Source organism: Bufo gargarizans, chromosome 3 (assembly GCF_014858855.1).
Source record: "Bufo gargarizans isolate SCDJY-AF-19 chromosome 3, ASM1485885v1, whole genome shotgun sequence".
NCBI lineage: Eukaryota > Metazoa > Chordata > Amphibia > Anura > Bufonidae > Bufo > Bufo gargarizans.
Window position 1 is genome coordinate 64,269,216 of NC_058082.1, and position 23,668 is coordinate 64,292,883.

Below are 23,668 nucleotides of genomic sequence, written 5' to 3' on the forward strand. Positions count from 1 at the left end.
ATATCTCCCATATTCGATTGTACAATCGATACACATATGCCTATATGTATACAGAGAGACTGAACACTATTAGAAAGGTATCGCTAAATTGCCACCGAAAGAGAGCGTTTAGGTAGAAACAACATATGGAAAAGTAAAGGTCAACGAAAAGCAAGGCCCCATTTTCCCACACAAGCTTTGGGACAGGTGAAACCAATTATCCAATTGAGATGAGAACATACAAAAAGCGATATCAGAGCTCACAGGTCTTACCCACTGAGGAAGAGATAAGATATCTCGAAACGCGTCTGGGCGTACTACCTGTGAAAGAACCATCGCAGCGGTACATGGCCATGTACTAAAAGTTCATCCACCTACTCACGTAAGACCAAGAAACGCTGTGAAATTCACGTAAGTGAAACAGCTGACATAGGTCTCCTACGAGAGTGCAGACGGGATCCACACTGACAACTGGACCCGACACCAATATAGCGGGGAAAGACTGAAGCGTGGGACGCCACGACAGAGAACCTCCCGCAGACCTAACCGAGTGAATTCACACGGGAAACAGTGAGTAACATTAACTCAAGTGGAACCATATTGAACCGCTGTACGCAAGGCGGTATTTTGCACGGCGACATCAGACGTGCTGGACTAGTGACTTTCTCACCTCCAGTTCACTCAGAAATTGAGATCACTATAGGTGATGGATAATTGAACTCAGCTCACCTCTAAATACCTTTTCTCTACCCTATACGGTGGCACAAGATTTTATCTACATGCATTTAAGCTTATGTGAAATTTATATGTGAATAATACCTGCGACTATTCCAAGCACAATATTCAACAAGCTCTGTGCAGCTCCGTCACGGACGACTGTGATCCAATAGCCTACCCAATTGGGGGGACACGGATGCAGCCCTCTGTGCGTAGCACTTCAGACCTCTGTGCCTTAAGAATACTCCACTCGCTTGGTTAACACTGAGATATATGCTTTTTATTATATTTTTATATATTTTATATGAATTTTACTTTGGTGCATCTAGTATATAGTGTTGATTGTTTAATAAATTTTTTATTCAACTTCCACGTGAAATCCGATTGTTTTGAGTGCCGGTTCCATCCAGTCTATAAACAATAATTGCCTCAAAAAGGTGTACATAGCCTTTAATTAACGGGAATCTGTCAGCAACACCTTGTTATAAATCCATCGGCCATGAGAGATGCGTGCTTGTCATGACATTCAAACACTCTTGGTCCTCTATAGATCCGTGCCCCCATTGTGGAAAAATAAGTCATTTTATTTTATGCAAATTAGCCCCTGGGTGCAAGGAGGACGTTGCCAGTGCACCTCCTTGCACTCGAGGCTCAGGTTTTATTCAAGGCTGCACCACCATCATTTTGTGAAGACTTACTCATACCTGGCACAGCAGTTCATTCAGCGCACACGCAGTACAGGCTAGAGATCGGAGGGCAAATGGAATCTCTGTCTGTTGATCTCCAGCCATGTTCGGTGCGTACGCTAAACACGCTGCTGCAAGACTTCAGGGCCAGGTGTGAGTACGTCTTCACTGCCTGGTTGTCAGTGAAAATGATGAAGGGGCGGGCTGGAATGAAAAGAAGCAGAGCCTCAGGTCCAATGGCAATGCCCTCCTTGCACCCAATGGCGAATTTACATAAAATAAAAAGGATAATGTCTCCACAATAGGGACACAGATCGAAATAGGATCAAATGAAAGTCATAACAAGCACGCATCTTGCGCGGCAGATGGATTTATAACAAGGTATCTGATGATAGATTTCCTTTAAAGGGGTTTTCCAGGAGTAGAGAAATATCTGATTGGTAGGAGCCTGACTCTCAGCACTGCCGCTCCACTGTTTGAGGAGACCACTGCATTACTATAAGAGCTGCGGCCTCCTCACAGCATAGCAAGCACAGTGCAGTACATTATATAGCGCCTGTGCTTGTAACAGACCATGTGATTAATGAACAGGACATTTGTGAACATGACTGTTCAAACAGATCAGGAGTCAGACCCCCACCAATCAGATATTGATGACCTATCCTACTTTATTCCTGGGAAACCCCTTTAGGCATCAGAAACATGTCTGTTTCAGTAAATACGAATATTCTCCATAAAATAATAATTCTGGAGCATCTTCTTTTATAACTCTATGTTGTTCCCTTCCTATATTATTGTTCCTAGAAATGTATAAATAGATTGCCAAGAAAATAATTGCGGCATGAGAATGCAGCTCTCACCTCCTTTGACAAGCAGGCAATTATCAGGAACCATATTTGCGTTCTGTGTTAGCCCATGTAAAACGGGCCTTTATATATGTATTATTTGAATGCCCTCAATGTCAAATGGAGCAGTTCTGTTATCATTTTAGGAAAATCACTAAAGTTATCAGAGCCAACCCGAAGTTTTACACCTGTTCCATTATTTTAATGTGTAATTACTATACGCACTGATATTCATAACATACTTACAATAGCTGGATTGAAAGTGAAACTTGCTGGCTGGACAGTGAGATGTGTCTGAGGTTCTGCTTTGGCTACATTACTGGACACCATGGCTGTTTGGGCCTGTAGAGCTGTCGGGACCTGCAGTGCCGCCTGTGGCTGTACAGCGGCCTGTAGCGCAGCTTGCGTCTGAACTGCTGGCTGTGCCTGATAAAGGGTCTGGATGGCTGGAGCTGCCTGAACCGGGGTTTGTAGGGCAGTATTCAAGACTGATGCTGCTATAAAAATTATAATAATAAGATAGTACATGATTAATAATACAGAAGTTTATGCCACTTAAGATAGCACAAAAGACCATCGCATTTGTAAACTGTATTGCAAGGTGTACTCTCCTGCCCACCCTAAACTGTACTGCCAGGCGTACTCTCCTGCCCAGCCTAAACTGTACTGCCAGGTGTACTCTCCTGCCCAGCCTAAACTGTACTGCCAGGTGTACTCTCCTGCCCAGCCTAAACTGTACTGCCAGGCGTACTCTCCTGCCCAGCCTAAACTGTATTGCAAGGTGTACTCTCCTGCCCAGCCTAAACTGTACTGCCAGGCGTACTCTCCTGCCCAGCCTAAACTGTACTGCCAGGCGTACTCTCCTGCCCAGCCTAAACTGTACTGCCAGGCGTACTCTCCTGCCCAGCCTAAACTGTACTGCCAGGTGTACTCTCCTGCCCAGCCTAAACTGTACTGCCAGGTGTACTCTCCTGCCCAGCCTAAACTGTACTGCCAGGCATACTCTCCTGCCCAGCCTAAACTGTACTGCCAGGCGTACTCTCCTGCCCAGCCTAAACTGTATTGCAAGGTGTACTCTCCTGCCCAGCCTAAACTGTACTGCCAGGCGTACTCTCCTGCCCAGCCTAAACTGTACTGCCAGGCATACTCTCCTGCCCAGCCTAAACTGTACTGCCAGGCGTACTCTCCTGCCCAGCCTAAACTGTATTGCAAGGTGTACTCTCCTGCCCAGCCTAAACTGTACTGCCAGGCGTACTCTCCTGCCCAGCCTAAACTGTACTGCCAGGCGTACTCTCCTGCCCAGCCTAAACTGTACTGCCAGGCGTACTCTCCTGCCCAGCCTAAACTGTACTGCCAGGCGTACTCTCCTGCCCAGCCTAAACTGTACTGCCAGGAGTACTCTCCTGCCCAGCCTAAACTGTACTGCCAGGCGTACTCTCCTGCCCAGCCTAAACTGTACTGCCAGGCGTACTCTCCTGCCCAGCCTAAACTGTACTGCCAGGTGTACTCTCCTGCCCAGCCTAAACTATACTGCCAGGTGTACTCTCCTGCCCAGCCTAAACTGTACTGCCAGGAGTACTCTCCTGCCCAGCCTAAACTGTACTGCCAGGCGTACTCTCCTGCCCAGCCTAAACTGTACTGCCAGGTGTACTCTCCTGCCCAGCCTAAACTGTACTGCCAGGTGTACTCTCCTGCCCAGCCTAAACTGTACTGCCAGGCGTACTCTGCTGCCTGACCTATAATGTTCATGGAGAGAAGAACCTGCTACCTGGGCGGTACAATTGCTGAAGGTCCTATTCTAATTAATAGGATCTGTGCATTATACTCATTGAGAATTGGGCCTCCCAGTGTGTAGCTACATCTCCATCTCTCCACATCCATGTCAGAGCAGGCATAAGAGTAGGCCTGGACGGACACTTGAAATGTTAAAAACTGATTGAGCAATATATAATGTACTATTTTATCATTGTGCGACTTTTTCAGAGGAATAGATTTATTAATGTATTAGACTATAAGCTGGTGGTATGGGCAATGTGACCACGGTTTCCCTAAAACATTTTGAACATTTGAGGCCTGACATCTAAAGCAGGTGGAATTATTTCATACGATGTCATAATAAAAATTAATTATGTGAAAACAGTATGTGAAAATTTAGGTGCAGAACGTACCACTTTTAAAGGAGAGGTCAATAGCTTAATGCAACTCTAATAGGCAGAGACTATGAACATGCCTCTAAGGGCTCATGCACACGACCGTATGTGTTTTGCGGTCCGCAAAACACGGATCTGCAAAAAACTAAAAACTAATGACATCAGTGTGACGTCCATGTTGCATCTGTTTTTTTTTTTTTGGGCGGATCCATTGTAACAATGCCTGTACTTGTCCGCAGAACGGACAAGAATAGGACATGTTCTATTTTTTTGCAGAACGGACATGCAGACATGGAATGCACACAGAGTCATTTCTGTTTTTTGCTGCCCCATTGAAATGAATAGTTCCGTATACGGGCCGCAAAAAAACAGAACGGACAAAATTACGTTCAAGTGCATGAGCCCTAATTGTGAATTTTCAGGCTTTTTAGACATTTTTAAATCAGCTGGATATGTGGTGAAATAACAAAAACCACGGATGACAATCTGTGTCGAGAGAGGTTAATCTGTTGACTTTACTGACTGCTGAGGACAGGGATTGACTGCTGCAGTGAAATGTCAGAACAAGGCATCATTCATGCAGTGGTGTAAGATTGCAAAGGACCAGGGAACTAGTGGTATGGAGGATGATTTGCAAGATAATTATCTTGTTGTTTTTTTAACATATATTTAGCTTAACCAGCTCAGCTCCCCTAGCTTAAACCCCCTTAATGACCAGACCACTTTTTACACTTCTGCACTACACTACTTTCACGGTTTATTTCTCGGTCATGCAACTTACCACCCAAATGAATTTTACCTCCTTTTCTTCTCACTAATAGAGCTTTCATTTGGTGGTATTTCATTGCTGCTGACATTTTTACTTTTTTTGATATTACTCAAAAATGACCGAAAATTTTGCAAAAAAAATGAAATTTTTCACTTTCTGTTGTAAAAATTTTCAAATAAAACTACATTTCTATATACATTTTTCTCTAACTTTATTGTTCTAAATGTCTTTGATAAAAAAAAATGCAATAAGTGTATATTTATTGGTTTGGGTAAAAGTTATAGCGTTTACAAACTATGGTGCAAAAAAATGTACACACTTTGACTTTCTGAGCACCTGTCATGTTTCCTGAGCTTCTACAATGCCCAGACAGTAGAAACACCCCACAAATGACCCCATTTCGGAAAGTAGACACCCTAAGGTATTTGCTGATGGGCATCGTAAGTTCATGGAAGTTTTTATTTTTTGTCACAAGTTAGCGGAAATGTTTTTTTTTTTTTTCTTACAAAGTCTCATATTCCACTAACTTGTGACAAAAAATAAAATTTTACATGAACTCACCATACCCCTAACAGAATACCTTGGGTGTCTTCTTTCTAAAATAGGGTCACTTGTGGGGTATTTATACTGCCCTTGCATTTTAGGGGCCCTAAAGTGTGAGAAGTAGTTTGGAATCCAAATGCGTAAAAATGCCCTGTGAAATCCTAAAAGTACTCATTGGAATTTGGGCCCCTTTGCGCACCTAGGCTGCAAAAAAGTGTCACACATGTGGTATCGCCGTACTTAGAAGAAGTAGGGCAATGTGTTTTGAGGTGTATTTTTACATAAACCCATACTGTGTGTGAGAAATATCTCTGTAAATGACAACTTTTTACATTCTTTTATACAGAGTTGTCAATTTACGGAGATATTTCTCTCACCCAGCATGGGTATATGTAAAAATACACCCCAAACCACATTGCCCTACTTCACCTGAGTACGGCGATACCACATGTGTGACACTTTTTTGCAGCCTAGGTGCGCAAAGGCGCCCAAATTCCAATGAGTACCTTTTAGGAGGGCATTTTTAGGCATTTGGATTCCAGACTTCTTCTCACGCTTTAGGGCCCCAGGGCAGTATAAATACCCCACATGTGACCCCATTTTGGAAAGAAGACACCACAAGGTATTCCATGAGGGGCATGGCGAGTTCATAGAATTATTATTATTTTTTTGGCACAAGTTAGCGGAAATTGATTTTTTTTGTTTTTTCTCACAAAGTCTCCCTTTCCGCTAACTTGTGACAAAACTTGTGAATCTTTCATGGACTCAATATGCCCCTCAGCGAATACCTTGGGGTGTCTTCTTTCCAAAATGGGGTCATTTGTGGGGTGTTTGTACTGCCCTGGCATTTGAGGGTCTCCGCAATCATTACATGAATGGCCAGCATTAGGAGTTTCTGCTATTCTCCTTATATTGAGCATACGGGTAATTTTTTTTTCCGTTCAGCCTCTGGGCTGAAAGAAAAAATTAATGGCACAGATTTCTTCATTCGCATCGATCAATGTGGATGAAAAAATCTCTGTCAAAAAATGTGCAAAAAAAAAGAGGGGAAAGGCCTCTGTCAGGACATAGGAGCTCCACCCAACATCCAAACCCACTCAGCCCGTATGCCCTGGCAAACCCGATTTCTCCATTCACATCAATCGATGTGGATGAATAAATCATTGCCGGAATTTTTTTTTATATATACAAAGTGTTTGCAAAGCATATGAACACCGCCGCTCAGCTCATAAGCCTCGGCAAACATATCTTTTTTACTGCAGAGGAGAAATCTCGTCTTGCAGCGCCGCATACACCGACTTTTGTGTAATCTGACAGCAGCGCAATGCTTCTGTCAGAATGCACATCAGTGCTGCAGCTGGTTGATCGCTTGGTCCACCTAGAAGGTAAAAAAAAAAAAAAAAAGCCGCTGCAATTGATAAAAAATAGCAAAACAGATTTTTTTAAATCACCGCAGCGCTTGTGTAGTGATTGTGCAGTGATAAAAAATAAAATAAAATTTTGTCTATAAAGTACCAATGCTGATTAGCGATACGTTAATCAGCGAATCAGTGACTGCGGTGCGGTGGGCTGGGCACTAACTGAAGCTAACTACCTACCAAAGGGGCCTAAACTAACCTAAACCTAACAGTCTATACTGGTGAGAAAAAAAAAAGTTAGTTTACACTGATCACTTTTTTCCCTTTCACTAGTGATTGACAGGGGTGATCAAGGGGTTAATTGGGGTGATGGGGGGTGATCTGGGGCTAAATGTGTTGTGCTTGGTGTACTCACTGTGATTTGTGCTCCCTGCTGGGACCAACCGAGGAAAAGGACCCAGCAGAGAGCACAGAAGCCATTTAACACATTATATTTATAAATATAATGTGCTATATGGCTGGTGGTTCGTTATTTTAAAAGTCACCAACCTGCCAGCGCTGATCATTGGCTGGCAGGCTGGTGACCAACTCCTTGTGTGCCTTTTGCCGACCCGCACTGCGCATGTGAGGGCCGGATATGCGTGTCATCTCGCGTCTCGCGAGATGACACGTAGATGCGTGAAGAAGGAATAACCCAGCCACCCACAGGACACATCCCTGCGTTAGGCGGTCGGGAGGTGGTTAATCAAAAAAAACTTTTAAATACCTGAAAAGCCCCTTTAAAATGATTTAACATGGAAGATGAAATGGTTGTATGACCCAGGCAAGGTCCAAGGTGAAATACACATTAGTAAATAGGGTGCCATCACACATGGCAGGGTAAAGCACCCTACACTTCCATAGTTAATTCACACAAAATGCAAATGCAGTAAAATGTTTAAATAGAAAACACTATGAGAAACAATGGGGGTCATTTATCAAAGACCGCCGTTTTATCCTGGTCTTAGATACCCCTGTGCTGCTGGAGGATGACAAGACACAGGCGCATTCTCCGGCAGTCCATGCACCTGAAATGAAATCTATTTCAGTCCTTGACTGGAGTACATTTCTGACATCATTTATGCCTTTTTCCAGACATAATTGTTAAGTGAATTTGTCAAAGCCAATGGCCTGGCCCCACCACTCCACAGTTGCAAATAGTGGACTTGCGACTTTTTTTTTTACACCAAACTGGCATTAGTAAATGACCCCCAATAGGTTTCAGAGTCATCTTACCTTGCAGGTTTGCTAGAGGCAGTTTAAACATTCCACCAGCAGGGGGAGTAGCTGCTAATCCAGGAATGGTGGCTAGAGTTGCAGTGGGGAAGTTCCAAACAGCCAGACCCTGCTGACCTGCCACTTGACCAGGAATAGTGATGGGGATAAGAACAGGTTGACTTACTGCTCCTGTAGGAGCCATTACCCCTGTGAAAAGCGTTGTTAAGTTTTCCTGAGTCAAGACCTGAAAACAAAAAGTTTCATTTTACATTGAATTAAAAAAAACTTTGCTGAATGTGTGGTTCTTTACTATTATAGTTCATCGCTTAACCAGTATTTCCTGCTAGAACAATGTTGCCTAGAAATATAAGTCATGCATTTAAAATCCTCAGGGGGGAATTTCTCACACGCTAGCCTCCAGAATTCTGTCTTGAAAAAGTCACTCAAAAAGTTAGCGCCTTTTTTATATATCTTCAACACTCACTCCTGTTAATGAGCTTTTCTCCAAAAAGAATAGCAAGCTCACTGCGGTAGGAGGCGCTGTAGAAAACTGGAGTAGCATTTCTAGACAAAAATGTTAGGTTAAGGCTAGGGCTACACAATGACATTTGTCACACGACTATTAGTTGCAGTAATGTAGTGCGACATATTTTAAAATGCTAGTCTACGGTGTTGCACTGCGACATGCGACACGGCAGTCGAAAAAAAAACATCGGCAGTATGTCATAGGGCAGTGATGGTGAACCTTTTACAGACCGAGTGCCCAAACTGCAATCCAAAACCCACTTATTTATCGCCAAAGTGCCGACACTGCAATTTAACCTGAATACCAATACAGTGTATCTTCCAAGTACTTTTTCCTTTACCTATAATAGCCTGCCTACATTCAATGCGCTGCCTGCGCTGTTCATAGTGCGCCATGTGCTGATGCATGGCAGGAAAAAGCATTATGGTACACCATAGACTTTTTCCAGGGCGCAGGTGACCACAGAGAGGGCTCTGAGTGCCGCCTCTGGCACCCGTGCCATAGGTTCGCCACCACTGTCATAGGGCGACACCATAGACTAGCATTATAAAATATATTAAATATGTTACGTGACAAAAGCCTAAAGGTTGTTCCAAATTTAACAAACAACATTTGGCGCAAAGTACACCAAGCTGGACATACACATAGTTGATATACTTTATCCAAGAATGAGGGTAAAGGTCTGCTCTACCACCATGCGTACCACAACGAAGATACACCGGGGGTCATTTATTAAGGGACTTGAGACTATTTTAGTTGAAAAAAATTGGCGGGGGTCCCTTTTGAATCAGCCGATAATATTTAGTTGCATGGCTAGTTTCATGCTGTACTCCACAGTTTGGGGGCGGAATGGGGGAGGGGGGTGCCCTTCTAAATTTGGTTACATTTACGCCTGGAAAGGGTTATTCCATCATAGACATTTATAGCACATCCACGTCTGAAAGTGGCAGGTCCCTGAGGACATTACTTGGCTGTTTTTGTGACTCCCATAAATATGCCTGTACATAAGCCTAACTGCCCAACTGGGGCAATTAGTAAATGTGTCAGGCCTGAAGTCCCTGACGAGCAGGCAATTATAGGGAATGAACGTCTTTTGATGCGGATAACCCTTTAAAGTACACATGAAGTTATGAAAAATCATTTGCTTCAGTACTTACTATGAGCTTGCAATGTAACCCATTAGCAAAGTTCTCCTTTCTGAGCTCCAGCAGCACAGAAACCCAGACTGTATCCTCCTGTAAAGGCTCATGCACACCAACATATTTTTTTTCCGCATCCAATACGCATTTTGTGTGGGTCGGATGCGGACCCATTCACTTCAATGGAGCTGCAAAAGATGCAGACAGCCCGCCATGTGCTGTCGACATCTGTATGTCCGTTCTGTGACACCTGCAGAAAATAGAGCATGTCCTATTCTTGTTTGTTTTGCGGACAAGGATAGGACGGTTCTATAGAGGCCAGAAAGTCCCGTTCTGCAAAAATGCACACAATTGGTATCTGTTTTTTGCAGGTCATGTGCATGAGCCCTAACTGACAGTAAAGTTCCAGCAGCACCGAAGGGTCAAAGATTATATTCATTAGGGTACTTTCACACTTGTGTTGTCAGGATCCGGCAGGCAGTTCCGTCGCCGGAACTGCCTGCTGGATCCGGAAATCCGTATGCAAACAGATAGCATTTGTAGACAAATTCGGATCCGTCTGACAAATGCATTGAAATTCCGTATCCGTCTCTCCGGTGTCATCTGGAAAAACGGATCTGGTATTTATTTTTTTTGCATTTTTAAAAGGTCTACACATGCGCAGACCGGGAAACCGGATATGGTTTTCCAGAACACTTGTGTCACGGACGTTCCCGTGGCAGGTAGCAGGAGACTGGAGAGACTGGCAACTTGTTGTTTAAATTGACAAGTTCAATGTGGATCTTATTGTGTCTGTGTTTTGGTGAATGCCACACCTCTTGCTTCAGGTGTTGCTTGTTGGTAATTTACTTTTCCCATAAGTAGCCGCTTCTCACTCTTGGAGGAGCAGTTTATAGATCTTCTTCCTGCCTTCTAACTAGCTGGTTGGTTGGTTGCACTCTGTGGTGCTTCTGGAGTTGACAGTTTTCTACTTTCAGATAAGTCTTGTCTTTTCTTCTTGTTTTATGTTTGTCATATTCCCTGTTTGTATCTGGGCCTGAGACAGAGACTTACATTCATCCATCTGGGGAGGAATGGGTTAAGGGTTGGTCCTAACCTCATTCCAGGGCCTTATAGGGATATAAAGGCCTAGGTATACAGCATATGAATATTCCTACCTTCAAGGTCTATTCATAATAATAGGTAGTTAGGGCCCGGATTAGGGTTGTTTAGGAGGTGACCTGTTACTTTCCAGGCCCAGTTACTGTTCCCCTCCTCTCCTGTGTTTAGTGTGGAGTTTCTCCCCCCACACTGATCGTGACAACTTGGTACCGGATTCGGCATTAGTACATTTCAATGGCAATTAATGCCGGATTCAGCATTCCGGCAAGTGTCCTGGAATTTTCGCCAGAGAAAATACAGCAGCATGCTGCGGTATTTTCTCTGGCCAAATACCATAAAGGGACTAAACTGAAGACATCCTGATGCATACTGAACGGAATGCTTTCCATTCATAATGCATTAGGACAAAACTGAACTTTTTTTCTGCTATCGAGCCCCTGTGACGGAAATCAATACCAGAAAAGAATAACGCTAGTGTGAAAGTACCCTTACTATAGTATCAGCACAGGGAGGCTTGCTGTTTGCTATGGATGTCCAGGATGCAGAGCACAGGGCTATGTTGGCTGTTGGATCTTTACAGCCAGTTAGGCCTTGTTCACATTACATCAATACGTTTTTCCTGGTGTGAATGTTAAACATATCAATAGGGTAATATTCACACTTCAGAGGCCAAGACCAGAGCAATATGCACCAAAATCCACAATGTAAGGGCTTATGCACACAAACGTGTGCCAATCATGCAATCTGGAAGATACTGATCGTAAGGCCATGGAAGCAATATAAAGTCCTTTTGTGGCCTTTCGGTCTCTGGCTCTGCACCGCAAAAAATATAACATGCTCCATGTCTTGCAGTGCGGACTGATCGCGGTTGAATGGGTCTGCATCCGCCAGTGCAGGCCACACGGACGGTGCCTGTGCATTGGGGACAGCAATTTGTGGGCCCCAGTGCACAGCACAACCAACACTCGTGTTGGCGTAGTTTTTACTCCAGGCGCCCAGAATGCCACAGATGCACCTAATATGATAAGGCACACACCTTACGGCAGCACAGAGGGGAAAACTAAAACCGACATAACAAGCCAGTCTTAGTAAATGTGCCCCACTTTCCCTAAGATGGCTGATGCAAGGGATATGTAATATTATTACAGGTTTAATACATGTCATATATTAGTTCCGCTGCCAGAGACAATTTGTGAAGGTATGCTACCTGTATATAAACGAGAAACTCCCGGAATTTTGATAAAAACTTGTGAAACTTTATTTGGAAATGCGGCTGTATAAATCCGGTGAAACGTTTCGGCCTTTATCAAACTACAGCAAAGCATCAGAAAACATAATGTCAATGAGTGTGAAATAAACCACGGCAGTGTGTTACAATACAATCCATACAACAATAGTGTTTACAATATATCACATGAAATCAATCGCACAGTGTGATCTGAAGACATCTCCATTATACAATAATTGTCTATGGGACGGTCCCGTTCCTTCATCGTATATGGAGATGGTGCTGTAGGCTGAATATATGCGACCTGATAAGGAATATAGGATCATAAGGAATCTTTGGATCAGAGGGTGGTCATGCGGATTGCATGGCTAGTACGACCCCCTGTTAATGTGATAAATGGCATATATTGCTAAGGTACACAAGAAGAATACTTAACGAGACGTGCCATAAATCCTGGGGTGACCTTGGTAATACAAATAACTGTATTAATACACATGAGACAGTCCATTAGATAACAGGGCTATGGTATGAGAGGTATCTGTATATAAGCAAGTTACCTGGTGCTGCTGATAAGTTTATGTGCAGAGCTGCGCTGAAGGAATAGTGCCGTTGCACAGTTATAAGATGCGCCACGTGGAGTGGGAAGCGCGCCGTTTAAAAAGGATGCGTTGGCCGCGGAGATCATGTTGCACATGCACAGTGGCACCCAAGCGTGTCAAGCCTCGCTCTGAGGGAAGGCAGGGCCGATACTTTCTGCATCCCTGCAGGAATGTAACTAGCAGTGGGTGGCGTCAGTATAGTGGAGGTGGTTTTGGGATTGCATTGTATTATTGATCATATATAACAGGTCGGTGTGCGCTATATGTGGATTAAAACTGTAGAGATAACGGAGATATTTAACATCAAAGAAATACTGAATAAAATAATAAAGCCAAATTGTACACTAGCATCTAGTCGTTTTCTATATGGGGAGTGAATGACTATAAAGGATACTATAGGCTATACCTGGTGACAATAGGGTTCCCCCATTATATCTGTAAAAGAGAAAACATTATAGCATATCAAAATTAGGATTATGTACCATGGTAGAGAATCATGTACATTATATACATTCAACAATTTCATAGAGGAACCTGCCCATTGGATACTTTGGACAAGGATCGTATTCGTACAATGTCACCAGTGTGGACATGTCGCAATGTCAGCGGCACGCTATTATCATGTTAGAGTTGGGATCATATACATGAGTGGAGGATCATGTATATAGAGAATCATATACATTGTCAATAACATTATATGGCTAAAGCGAGGATCCTGTTCATTGTATACAATATATGACTCATTTTATCCCCAGTGTTCTCGTAAAACGTAGCGATAAACTCACTGTATATGTTACATCATGTTTGCGATCAACAGGTATTAGATGAGACCCTGAATCTTGTATTCTCTGTTCATTCCTATTTGTTCCAAACTGTCCAGTTTATGGATCCAAAAGGCTTCCCTAGTTCTGAGTTGTCTGATTTTGTCGCCACCTCTCCTGCTAGTTTTTATCTGTTCAATTACTTGAAATTTCAATTGTGCAAGGTTGTGTCCGGCTGTGGCAAAGTGCGCTGGTAGGAGAAGATTATTTTGTCTTATATTGGACTTATGTTGACATATTCGATCTCAAATCTTCTGTGTTTCACCCACGTAAATTTTGCCACAAGGGCATTTTAGGAGATATATGACAAATGAGGATTCACAAGGGAAAAAACCTTGAACCGGGAAGCTTTTACCTGATTGGGGATGGTAGAAATGGGACCCTTTCATGATGTTTGAGCATTGTATGCAAGGAAATGTGCCTCTTTTTTGTGTGCCAAGGAACGTCTGCCTTGGGGCGACGTGTACACGCAAGTATAGGGTTTTTGAACTCTGCTACTTCAGAGTAGGCCTTTTGTAAAATAGGCCAGTGGTTCCTGATGCTATTTAGAACCTTATTAGGACTCGGATGGACTGTGTGCACGAACGGAATTCGTGCTGTATGTTTAGGTTTGGGGTTATGTGGTATCTGAAATGTCAAGAAGGCGTTGTGGGTAGCTTCTTTCTAAGCGTTGTTGTCAAGGAACCATGAACCAGACGTACAACAAGAGATAAGTGGAAAATAAGAAGGCTTTATTGAAAATCAAGCCGTAAGCAAAAGTCCAAACGGATGGCTAAACCGAAGCAGGGTCTTGCGTAGACAGAGGTCAGGAACCAGAAGGGTAGTCAGACGAAGCCTGGATCAGGAACCAGCAGGGTAGTCAGACGAAGCCAGGATCAGGAACCAACGGGGTAGTCAGACGAAGCCAGGATCAGGAACCAACGGGGTAGTCAGACGAGGCCAGGATCAGGAACCAGAAGCAGCAGCAGTCTTAGAAGCATGTGAACACAGGAGGACCAAGCAAGGAACTGAAGCCACAGACCTTCTATATATATGAGCTAGGCATCCAGCTCCTCCCAGTGGGAAGGAGAAGCCGCAGGGTGGGAGGCTACAAGAAACCCAGAAACCAAGATGGCCGCCAGCACATGTCAAACGAAGGAGAACAGTGAGAAGGTAAGACCATGACAGTACCTCCCCCTCAAGGGCCCCTCCTCCGCGGAGTAAGGAACGGTTTCTGAGGGAAGCGTGCGTGGAAGGCTCGGAGCAAAGCAGGAGCATGGACATCTGCGGAGGGAACCCAGGAACGCTCCTCTGGACCATAACCACGCCAATGGACCAAAAACTGCAACCGACCGCGGACCAGGCGTGAGTCCAGGATATTGCTCACCTCATATTCCTCACGATTGCCCACTTGGACCGGACGGGGCCGAGGAACCGAGGAAGTGAAACGATTACACACCAATGGCTTCAACAGGGAGACATGAAACACGCTGGAGATCCGCATGCCAGGAGGAAGCGCAAGGGCATAGGCTACCGGGTTTACCCTGCGAAGCACTCGGAAGGGACCAACAAAGCGAGGCGCCAGCTTGGGAGTGGGCACTCGAAGGTTGAGGTTGCGGGTGGACAACCATACACGGTCTCCGACCTGGTAGGAAGGAGCGGGCGCTCGTCTGCGATCAGCCTGGAGTCTCTGGCGCTGCGCAGAGACCTCAAGGGACCTCTGGATCTGTACCCAAGAAGCACGTAGGACGGAAAGGTGATCCTCCACAGCCGGAATATCCTGGGGAGAGAATACCTCCGGTAACACGGCAGGTTGGAACCCATAATTGGCCATGAAGGGAGACGTCCCAGAGGAAGAGTTCACTGCCGTGTTCCTGGCAAACTCAGCCCAAGGCAGGAGGTCAACCCAATTGTCTTGGTGATCGGAGACATAGCAACGAAGGAATTGCTCCAAGGCCTGATTGGATCGTTCTGCGGCCCCATTGGACTGAGGGTGGTAGGCCGAGGAGAAAGAGAGATGAATCCCCAACTGGGAGCAAAAGGCGCGCCAGAACCTGGACACAAACTGACTCCCCCGATCCGACACAATCTCCTTGGGCAAACCGTGCAACCGGAAGACCTCCCTGGCGAAAATCGTGGCCAACTCTTGTGCAGAGGGTAACTTCTTGAGAGGAACACAGTGGCACATTTTGGAAAACCGATCCACAATCATGAGAATGACCGTATGGCCTCGGGATGCAGGGAGGTCCACAATGAAATCCATCCCCAGGTGTGACCATGGGCGCTCCCCGGTGGCTATGGGTTGCAACAGGCCCAACGGAAGGTGCCGAGGGGACTTACTCTGGGCACAAACGGAGCATGCCGCTACATATGCGGCGATGTCAGAACGTAGAGAAGGCCACCAGAACAGACGTGAAACAGCCCAGGACAGCTGATTCTTTCCAGGATGCCCCGCGGCCTTGGAGTTATGGTAGGTTCGCAACAACCGAGTGCGCAACTCCTCAGGCACAAAACACCTGCCGTTGGGTCTCCCAGAGGGAGCACCAGATTGAGCCGCCAAAATCTGCTCACCCAGGGGAGAGGTCAGGCTGGTGCGAATGGCGGCCAGGATCTGATTCGGAGGTATGACCGAAGTCGGAATCGACTCCTCCCCGGACAGCTCGGAGTACTGCTGTGATAAGGCATCCGCTCTGATGTTCTTGGAACCGGGTAGGTAGGAGACCACGTAATTAAAACGTGACAAGAACAGAGCCCATCTGGCCTGACGTGGTGTCAATCTCTTGGCCTCAGAAAGGTAGGTCAGATTCTTGTGGTCCGTCAGGATGAGAACCGGAACCACCGAACCCTCGAGCAAGTGCCTCCATTCTTTAAGGGCCTGCACGATGGCCAATAACTCCCTGTCACCAATCTGATAGTTGCACTCCGCGGAAGACAGTTTCCGGGAGTAAAACCCACAAGGAAGCAGAGGACCCTCTGGTGTTCTACGCTGAGACAGGAGGGCGCCTACTCCCGTCTCAGACGCGTCCACCTCGAGGACAAAGGGCAACCCAGGGTTGGGATGCGACAGAATCGGAGCCGACACAAAGGCGGACTTTAGAGCCTCAAACGCTCGGATGGCCTCGAGCGGCCAGACCTGGAAATTACTGCCCTTCCTGGTCAGATCCGTGAGCGGCTTGGCTAGCATAGAAAAGTCCCTGATGAACTTCCGATAATAATTGGCGAAGCCCAAAAAGCGCTGCAGGGCACGGAGACCACTGGGCTGGGGTCACTGTAAGACAGCCGAAACCTTCTCAGGATCCATGGAGAACCCCTCAGCGGAAATGATGTAACCTAAGAAGGTTACCTGGGATCGGTGAAATTCGCATTTCTCAAGCTTACCGAACAGCCTGTTCTCTCGTAACCATTGCAACACTCGTCTGACATCCATAATGTGGGCCTCCATGGATTCAGAATATACCAAGATGTCATCCAAATAGACCACCACACACTGCTGCAACAGGTCACGGAAAACATCGTTGATGAATTCCTGGAAGACTGCGGGCGCATTGCACAACCCAAAGGGCATAACCAAGGATTCATAATGACCGGTCCTGGTGTTAAACGCGGTCTTCCACTCATCGCCCGCCTTGATCCTTACCAGGTTATATGCCGCCCTCAGGTCGAGTTTGGTAAAGACCGTGGCCCCTTTGAGGCGATCGAACAGCTCGGAAATCTAGGGTATCGGGTAAGCGTTCTTGATCGTGATGCGATTGAGACCCCTGTAATCGATGCAAGGCCTCAACTCACCGCCCTTCTTTTTCACAAAGAAAAATCCAGCCCCTGCCGGGGACGAGGATTTGCGAATGTGTCCGCGTGAAAGCGCCTCCCTCACGTACTCCTCCATGGCCTCATTCTCCGCTACCGACAGTGGATAGACTTTGCCACGAGGAGGAACGGCACCAGATTGTAACTCTATGGCACAATCGTATGGGCGGTGCGGAGGTAGGGCAACCGCGCACACCTTACCGAATACATCCCGGTACTCTTCGTATTCAGGAGGCAACAGAGAGTCCGAGGAAGTACACAGCAACTTGACAGGCCCATGGATGCAACTAGCCCCACACTGCGGTGACCACGAGAGGATCTCGGCCGATCTCCAATCGAAAGTCGGATTATGCTTCTGGAGCCAGGGGTACCCCAAGACCACCGAGTAGTGTGGAGACGAAATCACCTGGAAACAGACCGACTCTCTGTGAACGGCACCAATGGCTATCCCCACTGGAAGGGTCTCATGAGTCACGTGTGGCGGCAGAAGGGGTCTGCCGTCTATCGCCTCAAGAGCCAGTGGGGAACCTCGAGGCTGCAGAGGAATGGAGTTGGCGGCAGCGAACACACTATCAATGAACAAACCACCAGCACCAGAGTCCACCAACGCCTGGGTCGTCACCGAGCCCCCGACCCAGGAGAGGACAACAGTGATCAGTGGTTTGTCAACACGGGAAACCGGGGACGAGGAGACTCCACCCAAGATCTGCCCCCGACAGGATCTCAGGTGCGAGCGTTTCCCGGACGGTTCGGGCATGCCAACCGAAAATGCCCACCGAGACCACAGTACATGCATCGGCCCTCGCGTCTCCGGAGTACCCTCTCCCCCTCGGACAGGCGAGCAAACCCCAGCTGCATGGGTTCACCCCCAGACAAGTCATCCCCAGGAGGCGTGGGAGGAGAGGGAGGCATGGGTGGGACAGCAAACGTAGGCGCCAATCTGTTAGAAGACCTCCGCAGGCTCTCCTTAAAGGAAGGTCTCTCCCTGAGTCTGGTGTCAATCAAAATCAGGAAAGAAATAAGAGACTCGAGCTCCACTGGGAGGTCCTTAGCTGCAACCTCATCCTTCAAGGCATCCGAGAGACCATGAGAGAAAGCAGCGACCAGAGCCTCATTATTCCAGCCCACCTCTGCTGCCAGGGTACGAAACTCAATGGCGTATTCAGCTACGGATCGTGAACCCTGTCTGATGGACATAAGGAGCTTCGCAGCAGAGGCAGCACGAGCCGGCACATCGAATACCTTCCGAAGAGAAGCAACAAAACCGGAAAACTCGGCAACCACCGGATTGTTGTTCTCCCATAAAGGGCTGGCCCAGGCCAAGGCCTTGTCCGAGAGCAGCGAGATCAAGAAGCCCACCTTTGATCTCTCAGTAGGAAAGGCATGTGGCAGCAACTCGAAATAAATGCCCACCTGGTTAAGGAAACCTCGGCACTGAGTTGGCTCTCCCCCAAAGCGCTGTGGAAGGGGGGCAGAACCGGTCATACCCCGAGACACCGCAGGCGCAGCAACAGGTGTCGGGGTAGACTCTGGCGCAACAACCGGAGCGACAGTAGGAGCGGGCCCAGGAGCGACAACCGACCCATCGGCAACGGAAGCGAAATGAGCCGTGCGTTCAAGCAGGGTTTGCAACGCCACAGCGAACCGACCCAACAGGTGATCCTGCTGATCAAGTCTGGCAACCAGCGTAGGTAGCGAGGATGGCCCTGTACCGTCAGAATTCATGGCTTGGTCCTAATGTCAAGGAACCATGAACCAGACGTACAACAAGAGATAAGTGGAAAATAAGAAGGCTTTATTGAAAATCAAGCCGTAAGCAAAAGTCCAAACGGATGGCTAAACCGAAGCAGGGTCTTGCGTAGACAGAGGTCAGGAACCAGAAGGGTAGTCAGACGAAGCCTGGATCAGGAACCAGCAGGGTAGTCAGACGAAGCCAGGATCAGGAACCAACGGGGTAGTCAGACGAAGCCAGGATCAGGAACCAACGGGGTAGTCAGACGAGGCCAGGATCAGGAACCAGAAGCAGCAGCAGTCTTAGAAGCATGTGAACACAGGAGGACCAAGCAAGGAACTGAAGCCACAGACCTCCTATATATATGAGCTAGGCATCCAGCTCCTCCCAGTGGGAAGGAGAAGCCGCAGGGTGGGAGGCTACAAGAAACCCAGAAACCAAGATGGCCGCCAGCACATGTCAAACGAAGGAGAACAGTGAGAAGGTAAGACCATGACAGTACCTCCCCCTCAAGGGCCCGTCCTCCGCGGAGTAAGGAACGGTTTCTGAGGGAAGCGTGCGTGGAAGGCTCGGAGCAAAGCAGGAGCATGGACATCTGCGGAGGGAACCCAGGAACGCTCCTCTGGACCATAACCACGCCAATGGACCAAAAACTGCAACCGACCGCGGACCAGGCGTGAGTCCAGGATTTTGCTCACCTCATATTCCTCACGATTGCCCACTTGGACCGGACGGGGCCGAGGAACCGAGGAAGTGAAACGATTACACACCAATGGCTTCAACAGGGAGACATGAAACACGTTGGAGATCCGCATGCCAGGAGGAAGCGCAAGGGCATAGGCTACCGGGTTTACCCTGCGAAGCACTCGGAAGGGACCAACAAAGCGAGGCGCCAGCTTGGGAGTGGGCACTCGAAGGTTGAGGTTGCGGGTGGACAACCATACACGGTCTCCGACCTGGTAGGAAGGAGCGGGCGCTCGTCTGCGATCAGCCTGGAGTCTCTGGCGCTGCGCAGAGACCTCAAGGGACCTCTGGATCTGTACCCAAGAAGCACGTAGGACGGAAAGGTGATCCTCCACAGCCGGAATATCCTGGGGAGAGAATACCTCCGGTAACACGGCAGGTTGGAACCCATAATTGGCCATGAAGGGAGACGTCCCAGAGGAAGAGTTCACTGCCGTGTTCCTGGCAAACTCAGCCCAAGGCAGGAGGTCAACCCAATTGTCTTGGTGATCGGAGACATAGCAACAAAGGAATTGCTCCAAGGCCTGATTGGATCGTTCTGCGGCCCCATTGGACTGAGGGTGGTAGGCCGAGGAGAAAGAGAGATGAATCCCCAACTGGGAGCAAAAGGCGCGCCAGAACCTAAGATAAATGGAATTGAGAAATGTGTGGAATTCTAGTAGGGAGTCTATTGTCCCCTCCCATATGCAAAAGATGTCGATGTATCTTTTCCACATAAAAGCGAGTGTCTGGGTAAATAAAGGTATCTTCGAAGTCTTCCATAAAGCAATTTACATATGGCGGCGCTACATTGGACCCCATTGCGGTTCCCTGTCGCTGAAGAAAAATCATCTTGAAATAAGCTTATTTGTGGGGATCAGTTCTAGCAACTTCATATAGAAGTCGATATGTGTTGGTTCCATGTTCGTGGATCTGAGTCTTTTATGTACTGCGTTGAAGCCTTTGTGGTGTTGGATGTAGGTGTACAGACTCGCCACGTCCCAGGTGACTAGTATCGAATTGAATGTTAGCGGGGTCAATTCATTTAATGTCTGTAAAAAGGAGATGTCCAAAAAGAAGGATCTTGTCTCCTTTATTATTGGGTTCAAGACTTTTTTTCTAAGAGTATCGCCAATGGGGAGATGATAGAATTGGTAGAGGCTATGGGGCGCCCTGGAGGATTCCATAGGTTTTTATGTATTTTTGGCAAAATGTAAAATACCAGTATTGAGGGATTAGGGTTAGATAAGGTGACAGTCTGGTCGTCAATGACCTTTAGGTCATGATAGTGAGTCAATATTTTTCCTATATTCTCTTTGATATGTCGGTTTGTTAGATAGTTTGGAGTAGACTATGTTGTCATTTAGCTGTCTGTATACCTCTTCAATGTACTTGTGTTTATCCATAATTACCAAGACCTCTCCGCCAGTTTGAGGATGAGGTCCGTCCTCTTAGATAGTGAGGAGAGGGCCTGTTTCTGCATATTGCCCAGGTTGTGTTTGAATTTGTATTTCCCACCCGTTAGATCTGTCCTAAATTGAACCATGTCACGCTTTACTAAATTAATAAAGTTTCAATGGCTGGTTGATTTCTGGGGGGAGTGTAAAGTGGCTCTTGTTGTGTAGGCCTAAATTGCGGATGGAGATTAGAGAACTAAGGTGTACCGCCCTATTGTTAATGGTGTCAGAGTTTATGGACAAATGTACTTTTAGATGGAAATTCCTAAATAGTGTCTGTAAATCCAGGTCAAGTTGAAAGGTGTCCAGCTGACTAGATGGACCAAAAGAGAGGCCCGTTAGTAAAGTTATCTCGCGTGGGCTTAAAGTCATATTTTTTATTAATTTTTTTGAGTATTGGATTGTGGTGGTTAATATCTCCTTGGTGGCCCTATTTCAACTTTTCACTGTGTATTCAATTACCCCTTAATTCCACAGTTTTGCTCCCTGTACTGCCTACTTTTACCTGTGCTTAAAATCAGGTTGCTATGCAGGGTCCGTCTATGTGTTGAAGGACGGAGGACGCAGAAGCAGGCAGCGTGCAAGGTCAGATTACTGACAGCCAGGGACTGTAAGTAAATGATTAAAGCCAGGTCCTCCCCAGCAGTTGATAACAGTGCCTGGGCTGTGTGCACCTCTCCCTCACTCTGCAGACTTGGACAATGCAGAGCCGAAGCAGCGCAGACCAGGGAAGGGAGATCTGCCATCTGCTCAGTGTATAAATGAAAGCAACATGTGGTAAGAGGACCCCTTTGTTTGTGCTGCAGGAGATTAACCCTTTAGGGGAGGGCTCTGGTTACTGACACTTTTGGGGGCTATTGTTACTGGCTAGTGAGGGCAGGCAGGATTAGCCTCAGGGTGAGGGCAGTGGCGGCCATCTTAACTGAATAGTGAAATTGCAGTTTTATGCAGACTGGTTGCTAAGGGCTGAATCTTATTAAATATGGGGTAAGTCAGTCTAATAGTAACTGATTCTAGAATATCATGTTATTAGTAACTACATATATGAAAATTTAAATTGGGGTCTAAGTATGACAGTTATCCTTTAATGTGTATGATGAGATGTTCACTGTGATTGTACCTGGGATCTTGTGGAGCCTCGGGTCGTAGGGCCTCCCCTCTGTCCCCTTCTGCCCTTTGTGTGTCGCTGGTCCACGAACATGGAACTAACACATATCGACTTCTATATGAAGTTGCTAGAACTGAGCCTCACTAGAATTCCACACATTTCTCAATTCCATTTATCCTGAACTTCAGTTCACCATTCACAATGATCCCAACACAATCCGTTTCCTAGACACTATGGTGATCAAAGCCCAATCGGGTACACTCGGGACCAACTTATACAAAAAAATCCACGGACCGGAATAATCTTTTGCACTTCTCAAGTTTCCATCCACATAATACGAAAATGTCCCTCTCCTACAGTCAATACGAACGAATCCGCCGGATTGTTAAAAAATACCTCAGACAGACCAGACTCTCCGAAATGAGCCAACGCTTCTTAGAAAGAGGCTACCCACAACGCTTTCTTGACGTTTCAGACACACCACATAACCCCAAACCTAAACAAACAGCACGAATTCTGTTCGTACACACAGTCCATCCAAGTACTAATAAGGTTCTGATTCTGAATAGCATCAGGAATCAATGGCCTATTTTACAAAAGGCCTACCCTGAAGTAGCAGAGTTCAAAAACCCTATACTTGCGTGTACACGTCGCCCTAAAAACCTACGGGACCTACTAGTGCGAGAAGATATTGGGTCGGTCAGAACTACCCCAACACAGACGTTCCATGGCACACAAAAAAGAGGCATATTTCCTTGCATACAATGCTCAAACATCACGAAAGGGTCCCATTTCTACCATCCCCAATCAGGTAAAAGCTTCCCGGTCCAAGGTTTTTTCCCTTGCGACTCCTCATTTGTCATATATCCGAGATCGGATATGTTAACAAAAGTCCAATATCAGACAGAATCTTCTCCAACCTGTACCAGCGCACTTTGCCCCAGCAGGACACAACCTTGCACAATTGAAATTTCAAGTAATTGAACAGATAAAAACTAGCAGGAGAGGTGGCGACAAAATCAGACAACTCAGAACTAGGGAAGCCTTTTGGATCCATAAACTGGACAGTTTGGAACAAATAGGAATGAACAGAGAATACAAGATTCAGGGTCTCATCTAATACCTGTTGATCGCGAACATGATGTAA

General features: G+C 46.5%; 1 protein-coding gene across 1 annotated transcript in view; it reads right to left on the reverse strand.

The window, feature by feature from the left end:
- Positions 1-23,668, reverse strand: part of POU6F1 (POU class 6 homeobox 1) — a 105,621-nt gene that overhangs the window by 47,917 nt on the left and 34,036 nt on the right. Inside the window, exons 6-7 of the mRNA XM_044286452.1 lie at positions 8,323-8,548; positions 2,474-2,724 (exon numbers count right to left, since the gene is read on the reverse strand). Coding sequence (XP_044142387.1) covers positions 2,474-2,724; positions 8,323-8,548 — 477 coding nt within the window. The remainder of the gene's footprint in view (positions 1-2,473; positions 2,725-8,322; positions 8,549-23,668) is intronic.